Source organism: Rhincodon typus, chromosome 48 (genome assembly GCF_021869965.1).
Source record: "Rhincodon typus isolate 14 chromosome 48, sRhiTyp1.1, whole genome shotgun sequence".
Lineage (NCBI taxonomy): Eukaryota > Metazoa > Chordata > Chondrichthyes > Orectolobiformes > Rhincodontidae > Rhincodon > Rhincodon typus.
In genome coordinates, this window is record NC_063379.1 from 2,128,101 (window position 1) to 2,137,880 (window position 9,780).

The window sequence follows — 9,780 nt, forward strand, 5'->3', positions numbered from 1 at the left end:
GGAGTGAATGAGGGTGTTAGTGGGGGAGTGAATGAGGGTGTAGGGGCGTGAATGAGGGTGTTAATATACGGGGTGAGGGTGAGGTTTGTACCTGACACTGCGCCTGCGCCGCGTGCCCACGTGGCCGAAGCGGTTTGGAATGTGAGGCGCGAGGCGCGCGTTTGAAAAAAGGAGCCAGGCCCGTGAGGCGGCGGCGGAGAAGAGACAGCGGGAGAGGTGAGCACACACCACACAGAGGCCGTGGGCAGCCCCTAACATCGACCCGGGAGCGGAGGGGTCGGGCGGAATGGCCAAACCGGGAAGACTGGCAGTAGGGTGGACCGGCCTCTCCCTACAGGTCACCAATCAGCCCCGCTCCTTCACCTCAACCTGACCCCTCCCTGGCCTTACCTCTCCGCTTGGCGCTCGCCCTGCACCTCCATCACATGCTGCCCCGCCCTCTGACGGCTCCTCACTGTAGCCCCGCCCCTCCATCTCACCTGGGGTCGCCCTACTCTGGCCCCGCCCCGCCATCACACTTTACCCCGCCCCCATAACGTCACCACACGTTGGCCCCACCCTCCGACCCCACCCATCTCCCCTCTCGCCCCGCCCCTCCATCACGTGCTTCTCCGCCCCCGTACCCTCCCATTCCCTCTGGCCCCGCCCTGCGATTTAGAGAAACCAGAGAGAGAGGTGTAATGGGTCAGGGAGAGCTTGGATCAGCGATACCATGTCAGAGGTCAGGGATAGGGTGTAGACGCTGAGAGGTCAAGGATAAAGTGTTGTAGGTTACAGATTGGATTTTGTGTATCAGGGTTAGGGTGTGGAAGATGAGAGTCAGAGACAGGGGGCCAGAGAGTCTAGGAGGTGAGGGGTTAGGGATAGGGGGCCAGAGAGTCAGGGTTAGGGTGTCTAGGAGGTGAGGGGTTAGGGATAGGGATAGGGATAGGGTGTCGGACAGTCAGGGTTAGGGTGTCTAGGAGGTGAGGGCTTAGGGATAGGGGGCTGGAGAGTCAGGGTTAGGGTGTCTAGGAAGTGAGGGGTTAGGGATAGGGGACTGGAGAATCAGGATTAGGATGTCTAGGAGGTGAGGGCTTAGGGATAGGGGGCCGGACAGTCAGGGTTAGGGTGTCTAGGAGGTGAGGGGTTCGGGATAAGGGGTCAGAGAATCAGGGATAGGGTGACTGGGAGGTGAGAGGTTTGGGATAGGGTGTCAGAAGGTCAGGGATAGGGTGTGGCCCATGAGAGGTTAGGGATAGGGTGTTGAAGGGTCAGGCCTAGGGTGTGTGGGAAGTGAGAGGTTTGGGGTAGAGTGTCTGGGAGGTGAGGGTTTATGGATAGGGTGTCAGACAGGGATAGGGTGTGGGCCATGAGAGTTCTAGGATAGGGTGTGGAAGGGTCAGGGATAGGGTGTCTGGGGAGGTGAGAGGTCAGGGATAGGGTGTCTGAGGCGGGTGAGAGGTTAGAGATAGGGTGTTGGAGGATCAGGGATAGGTTATCTGGGAGATGAGCGTTTAGGGATAGGGTGTCAGAGGGTCGAGGATAGTGTGTCGTAAGGTCAGGTATAGGGTGTCTGGGAGGTGAGGGTCTAGGGATATAGTGCCGGAGGGTCAGGGATAGGGTGTGGGCCATGAGAGGTCAGGGATAGAGTGTCAGAAGCTCAGGGATTGGGTGTAAGTGGTGAGAGGTCAGGGATCATGTGTCAGAGGTCAGGGACAGTGTGTGGTTGGTTAAAGGCCAAGGATAAGATGTCATAGGTTAAGAGATGATGTGTCATGTATCAGGCATAGAGTTTGGGCAGTGAGAGGACAGAGGTAGGAAGTTGTGTGAGGGATGGGGTGCCTAGGTCAGAGGTCAGGGCCAGGTGTCAGAGGGAAGGGACAGGCATCTGGAAAGTGGTATGTGTGGCACGGGGTGGGGGTGTAGGTGAGGTCTGTCAGCAAGTAAGTTGGTTGTGGGGCTCGTGTACCGGGAAGGACAGTTATGAGGCAATTGATGGAGGCGTATCAGAGTCAGAGTCATAGAGTCATACTGCATGGAAACAGACTCTTCAGTCTAACTCATCCATGCTGATCAGGTTTCCCAAACCATGCTAGTCCCTTTTGGTTGCGTTTAGCACATTTCCCTCTAAACCTTTCTTATTCACATACCTGTCCAAATGTCTTTTAAATGTTGTAACTGTACCAGCCCCCACCACTTCCTCCAGCAGTTCATTCCACGTACACACCACCCTCTGTGTGAAAAGTCGCTCCTCGGGTCCCTCTTATATCTTTCCTGTCTCACCTTAAACCTACGCCATCTAGTTTTGAACTCCCCTGCCCTGGAGAAAAGGCCTTGGCTATTCACCTTATCTGTGCCTTATGATTTTTATAAACCCCAACAAGGTCGCCCCATCAACTTCTTACGTTGCAGGGAAAAATGTCCCAGCCTATCCAGCCTCTGTCCACGACTTAAACCCTCCAGTCCCTTGTAAATCTTTTCTGTACCCTTTACAACTCAATAATATCCTTCCAATAGCAAGGCAACCAGAACTGTACACAGTATTCCAAAAGTAGCCTCACCAATGTCCTGTACACCTGCAACATGATGTCCCAACTCTTATAATCAATGTTCTGATAAATGAAGGCAAGACTACCGAATGCCTGCTTCAGCATCCTGTCTACCTGTGACATCACTTTCAACGAGCTATGTACCTGAACCCTAGGTCTCTGTGTTCAACAACACTCCCCAGGCCCCTACCATTAACTGTATAAGCTCTGCCCTTCCTTGTCTTACCAAAAAATACCTTGCATTTATCTGAATTAAACTCCATCTGCCACAGGGATTGTGTGTCAAGAGGGTCAGAGGTAATCATGGGGTATCAGAAATACAGTGAAAGGAGATCGAGAGCAAGGATGGATTTGGGGTAGCAGCAGGTCAGGAATAGATCATAGAATCCCTACAGTGTGGAAACAGGCCCTTTGGCCCAACAAGTCCACACCGACCCTCAGAGCATCCCACCCAGACCCGTTCCCCATAACCCACCTAATCTACACATCCCTGGGCACTATGGGACAATTTAGCATAGCCAATCCACCCTAACCTGCATATCCCTGGGCACTATGGGACAATTTAGCACAGCCAACCCACCCTAGCCTGCACATCTTTCGACTGTGGGCGGAAACTGGAGCACCCGGAGGAAACCCACGCAGACACGGGGGGAACGTGCGAACTCCACACAGACAGTCACCCGAGGGTGGAATCGAACCCGGGTTCCTGGCGCTGTGAGGTAGCAGTGCTAACCACTGAGCCACCATGATAGGATGTCAGTGTTTAGAATTAAGGTTGGGAGTCGGGAACAGGGTCAGGGTTCGGATGTCATAGGCTCAGTGTTATGGGGCTGATGTTACTACTAGAAGAATCAGATCCCAGAATGAAATCTATCTGAATCAATTTTGTTTTTTTCATTTAGTATGCTGATTGTTCACTGAAACATTGGCACATGAGCCTGCAGATCCTCTTTAACAATAAAACAGATAATTATATAAAATAAAACAATTCAAACACAGTTTGAAAGATCTTAACACACAGCGAAACAAAGTTTCCCTAACACCATCACTTTACAGACTTTGAAATATAGAGAAATTGTCCTTCCATAATAAATCTTTAGGTTTGTCTGCTTCTTCCCTAGTTCTGCCCTATGAACTGTGAAGTCCTCTTGTGAGAAAAACTGAAAGCTTGGACTGTCTCAGTCTTTTGATCATCTGCAGTTTATTTTGTGCAGTCGCGTAATTATTGCCCGGAGGCAAGAGCCACTACTGTGTGTCTGTAGTGACATGTACACCAGACAGTATTCCCTAAAGGATATTAGTGAACCAGACAAGTTTTCACAACAATCAGCTGTAGTTATATGGTCGCCATTAGGCTAACTTTTTTATTGAATTCAGATTTCACCATCTGCCAAGGTTGGATCAAACCCATATCCCCTGAACATTAACCTGAGGTTCTGGAATATTAGTCCAGTGACATTACGACTACGCCACCACTTACCTGAGTCCAGGAGTCTTACACCAAGGTAACTGAGCTTTCCTTGAACTCTTCCACGCTCCTTTCTCGGAGAGAAACTCTATCTATTCTGACCCCAGTGAATTATCTTCCAAAACTGGCCTAAGCTAAAATTGTTCCTTGAAACAAGCTGATGCCTTTCAATGTTTACTCCTGGCTGTAAACCCTGTAGTGTAAATAGTCAGTCTTTCATTGACACTGTGAGGGTTTGCAATTACCTACACTTTGTCACATACGGAATTAGGTCACCATTTGGGAAAGACATTTAATCTTGGTTTGTTTCTCGAGCCTTCACAGAATTAACCAAAACCCAAAGACCATTAGTTTGAAGTCCAAACTTTAAAACCGATGTAAATCACACATCTTTCATCACATCAGTGTGAGAGTTAGAATGGAGTCAGGGGAGCACAGTGGGGAGTGTCGGGGATAGGAAGTAAGGATTTAAATGATGTTTGGGGGTCAGAGATAGAAGGTAAAGGGTCAAAAATTCTGGAAGGCTACTGATTATATCTAGAGGGCTAGTATACAAGGGAATAGGATTCTTGCAGCAGCCAAACAGATGTCCAATCCTGGACAAAAGATCTTAACTCCAGAGGGAGGTGCCTTTGACAGCAAGGCCGAATTTGATAGAGTGTGGCATCAAGGGGCCTAGCAAAACTGGAATCAATGGGAATTAGTGGAAACCTCTCTGCCGGTTGGAGTCATACTTGGCACAAAGGAAGATGGTTCTGGTTGCTGGAGGGCAGTCACCTCCGCTCCAGGACATCTCAGCAGGAGTTCCCCAGGATGCAGTATTGGCCCAATCATCTTTAGCTGCTTCATCAATGACCTTCCATCCATCAGAACATCAGGAGTGGGGATGTTCACTGATAATTGCATTCATGTTCAACACCACTGGCATGGAGGGGTGGCAGTGCGTATCGTTTACAAGATGCACTGCAGCGCAGCAACTCATCAAGCCTTCTTTGACGATGCCTTGCAAACCCACAACCTCTGCCATCTAGAAGAACAAGAGCAGCAAGTATGTGGGAACACCAGCCCCTGCGAGTTTGCCTCCAAACCATACACCATCGTGACTTGTGTTGCTGGTCCCTTAATGTCTCTGAGTTGAAACCTAGCAACTCGTTTTGTAAATGAGTAGATCTGGGTGGGAGGGTGTACTGAGAGGATGATACAGAAAAGCTCCAATCTGGTTTTAACAAGGTGAGTGAGTGAGCGTATGCATGGCAGCTGCAGTATGATGTGGATAGATGTGAGGTTATTCACTTTGGTAGCAAAAACAACAGTTCAGATTATTATCTGAATGGTAATGTATTGAGAAAGGGGAAGGTGCAATGAGACCTGGGTGTCCTTATACACTAGTGACTGAATTTAAGTGCAGCAGGCAGCAAAGAAGGCAAACAGCATTTTGGCCTTAATAGCGAGAGGATTGGTGTACAGGAGCAGGGATGGCTTGCTGCAATTGTACAGGGCATTGCAGAAAACCACACCCGGAGTATTGTGTGCAGTTTGGGTCTCCCGCATCTGAGGAAGGAGCTGCTGGTAATGGAGGGAGTGCAGCGAAGATTTACCAGACTGATTTGTGGGGTGGCAGGACTGACGTATGAGGAGAGATTGAATCGGTTAGGACTGTACTTACTGGGATTTAGAAAAATGGTCAGGGGTAGGGGGGTGTCTAATGCATACCTATAAAATTCTATCATGACCAGACAGGGTAAAGACAAGAAGGATATTCCTGATGAGCAGAGAGTCCAGAACCAGGGAGCCACAGTCTAAGGTGAGCAATTTAGGACTAAAATGAGGAGGAATTTCTTCACCCAGAGAGTAGTGAGCCTGTGGACTTATCTGCCACAGGAAGCGAATCAGGCCCAAAACATTAGGAGGAGTGATATAGTTCTTAGGAGTGAAGGGATCAAAAGATATGGGAAGAAAGCAGGAACTGGGGACTGAGTTGGATGATCATAATGACTGGTGGAGAAGGTTCGAAGGTCCGAATGGCCTACTACTGCTCCTGTTTTCTGTTTCTATGCAGCATTGTGGGTGCAATGAAAGGAAGAGACTATTAAGTGGTGGGTTAATTAAAGAAAGACATGTAGGGTTTGTTAATGGTAAATTGAGGTTTAAATGACTTCCTGGAGTCTTTGAAGAGGTAACAAGGAGTTTGATGAGAGTCATGCTGTTGGTGTGGTTCACGTGAATTCCCAAAAGGCATTTGATATAGTCCCAGGAAACAGGCTTGTCAACAAAGCTCGAGCCCCGAGAATAAAATGGACAATGGTGGTGTGGATATGAAGTTGATTGAGTGAGAAGAAACAGAGAGCAGTGCTAAGTTGTTGATGTCCCGACTGTGTTAGGAATTAGAATGGGGTTTGCCAGGGGCCAGGATCTTGATGATGTATATTAAAGACCCAAACTCAAGTAAACAGGACTCAGTTTCAAATTCTGCAATCGTGATTAACTGTGAGGAGGATAATGACTTCAGGAGAACATTGACAGGCAGGGGAAGTGGGAAGACATGTGACTTTAGGAATTTAGTTGAAACAGAAGTGTGAAATGACTCATTTTGTTGTAAGGAAGGATATGGAGTGACAATGTAAAATAAAGGAAGTGCAGGAATTGAAGGACAGTTTGGAGAAGCTGCGCCTGGTCTCCTCAGAGAAGTGAAGCTCGAGAGAAGATTTGGTCGAGGTGTTCAAAATCCTGAGAGATCTGGACAGAGTTGAGAGGGAGAATCTGTTCCCATTGGCAGAAGGATTGAGAACCAAAGGGACACAGATTAACTAAAGATATATTTTAAAAATAGATGTGTATTGAGTGAGCACTCAGTTGTCTGGGTACCCTGCACTGGAAAGGAAGGTTGATTTCATGGTAAGGAGGTTGCTGCATGGTAATTGGTAGTATGATGGATCCAGCCCACCACACCTCAGAGGATCATCTCATTTAAACATATTCCAAATCTCGTGCTGGGGCATTGAGGAAGAAACGTTGCTGTGAAGTCTGAGATAACAAGGTGTAGAGCTGGATGAACACAGCAGGCCAAGCAGCATCAGAGGAGCAGGAAAGCTGATGTTTCGGGCCTAGACCCTTCTTCTGAAGTAGCAGAGAGCAGTGCTAAGTTGTTGATGTCCCGACTGTGGTAGGAATTAGAATGGGGTTTGCCACGGGCCAGGATCTTCATGATGCATATTAAAGACCCAAACTCAGGCAAACAGGGCTCAGTTTCAAATTCTGCAATCGTGATTAACTGTGAGGAGGATAATGACTTCTGAAGAAGGATCTGGGCCCGAAACATCAGCTTTCCTGCTCCTCTGATGCTGCTTGGCCTGCTGTGTTCATCCAGCTCTACACCTTGTTATCTCAGATTCTCCAGCATCTGCAGTTCCTACTATCTCTTGCTCTGAAGTCTTCCTGCTACTCTAGGATCTATTTTGCCGAAGGCCTTTGTGAGTCTTTTCACAGGCAGATATATGAAAGGGTGAGGATTGTTGCGAACAGGAGAGTAAAGAAGCATTACTGAAAGAGAAATGAACAGTTATACCTGTCTTTGCTGACCTGATGTGGTCAGAACAACTCTTCCCTGTCAATGGTTACAAGCCCTGGAGGAAAGTATAGGAAAACAGAAATCTGGGCCAAAATGGGGAGGAGGAGCTCTTTCAGAAGCTGGGAGAATTGTTAACAAGTCATCAAAATGTCAACAATTGGTACACTGTCAATCACATTGTTATGGTTTGTTAACATTGAATATGGAAGGATTTGGACGTTGGGTGATTTTGTGACGGAAAAATTAAACCATTCAGTTGTGTGTAATCTTCTGGGTATAAAGACAAAAAAAATGTTTTTGGGATCAAATTGTCTTTGATAGGTGTAGGCACTGGAGGGAATTACAGGAAGAGGGTGTAGGGGCTGGAAGGGGTTACACAGATTGGGTGTAGGGGCTGGAGGAGGTTACAGAGATAGGGAGGGGGTGTAGGGGCTGGAGGAGGTTACAGAGACAGGGAGGGGGTGTAGGGGCTGGAAGGGGTTACAGAGAGAGGGTGTAGGGGCTGGAAGGGGTTACAGAGACAGGGAGGGGGTGTAGGGGCCGGGCGAGGTTACAGAGATGGGGAGGGGGTGTAGGGGCCGGGGGAGGTTACAGAGATGGGGAGGGGGTGTAGGGGCTGGAGGAGGTTACAGAGTTCAGTGATTTTCAGCACAAGTGGGAAGTGTGCTGTGACAATACCAGGAAGACGCACTGCTTTACCTGAACGTTAGGGATGTATCCCTGCTTCCAATCTCATCTGGAGCCTCGGTGCCTGTTATTGAAGGTACTGTCTTTTGACTGTTGGCATCTCTATTGACTATACATACTCAAGCCTCCAGGGCACACATGCATAGACTTCTGATACTGCATATGCGAGATGGTAAAAGTGAGTGTCCAATATTCTTGAGTAGATTTGTAGCTCAGGTTGTGGATGCTGTGGTTGATTCGCTCGCCAAACTGGTTCATTAGTTTGCAGACATTTCATTACCCTGTTGGGTAACATTTCATTACCCTGCTGGGTAACATCATCAGTGCAGCCTCCGATGAAATGTTGTTGTATTTTCCCGCTTGCTATTTAAACTCTGGGGTCTGTTGGAGTTGATTATCTCATTTCCGAATTTTCTTTGCGGTGGTGTATATATAGGGTCTAGTTCTATGTGTTTATCGATGACCTTCTTGGTGGAGAACCAGGCCTCTAGGAATTCCCGTGGTTGTCTCTGTTTGGCCTGTCCTAGGATCCTGACATTGTCCCACTCGAACTGGTGGTTCTCCATTGTTACCCAACAGCGTAATGAAACGTCTGCAAACGAATGAACCAGCTCGGCGAGCGAACCAACCACAAAGGTGAGTGTCCTGTGCAACTGCTTGTCACATTGAAGTGTGCCTTGATACTGCAAAGGTTGGGATCCAGTGATCGAGCTGCCCTTGCACACCTCTTTTCCTGCTGCCTGAGTGCCAGGAAGTGGTGTCCATTGTCTAACTTGTTGTTCTTGTTCCAACAGGTGATGTCCTCTATACTTGATGCGTGCTCTCCTTCCAATTTACTGCGCAATGATCGACGACGCCTGAGACATTTTGGTGTAAGCCGATTCCCTCCCTCTTTGTGTTACATATACTTGCAACATTTTAGTGTACAATCCTGGAACCAGTCTCCACTGACCCTGGTATTGTCCCCCATCGAGGCTCTGAGCTCCCAGTCAAAGGACTGAAGTCCCAAAGTCCAGGCCTAACACTTCTGATGTCAGGACAGAAGGGAGCAGTGTCACAATTCGGAGAAGCTCTCACAAAGTCAGTGCTGAGAAGCGGCTTCCCGCTTGCTCCCCAAACACCCAGTGGAGAGTTTGGAACAGGGTGACAGGGGTCACAGACTCATGCCAAGGAGTCAGCCATTTTGGACTGAAGCGAGGAGAAATGGCTTCGCACAGAGGGTTGTGAATTTTTGGAATTCTGAACCCCAGAGAGCCATCAAAGCTCAGTCATTGAGGGATCATTGATCTGGCAGGGAATCAAAGGATCTGGGCACAGTGGACATAGAAGAACAGCGATGGTCCTCAAGTATTGTGAAAAGTCTCAAGGGGAAGCCATGCCTCTTCCTCAGATGTTAATACATCAGAGCATAGACACTGAGGGAACACTGCTCTGTCAGAGGGACAGTGCTGACAGGGTGCCACAATGTTCAAGGTTGAACAATGAGGGAGCGTTGACATAGCACCCTGCTGTTTGAAGTGATTTTG

The 9,780-nt window shown here is 48.4% G+C and overlaps 1 protein-coding gene across 1 annotated transcript in view; it reads left to right on the forward strand.

The window, feature by feature from the left end:
* Window positions 1–9,255, forward strand: part of LOC109922390 — an 84,417-nt gene extending 75,162 nt beyond the window's left edge. The window contains exon 10 of the mRNA XM_048620746.1: window positions 9,049–9,255. Within this exon, the coding sequence (XP_048476703.1) occupies window positions 9,049–9,255 (207 nt within the window). The remainder of the gene's footprint in view (window positions 1–9,048) is intronic.
* The last annotated feature ends 525 nt before the right edge of the window (window positions 9,256–9,780 follow it).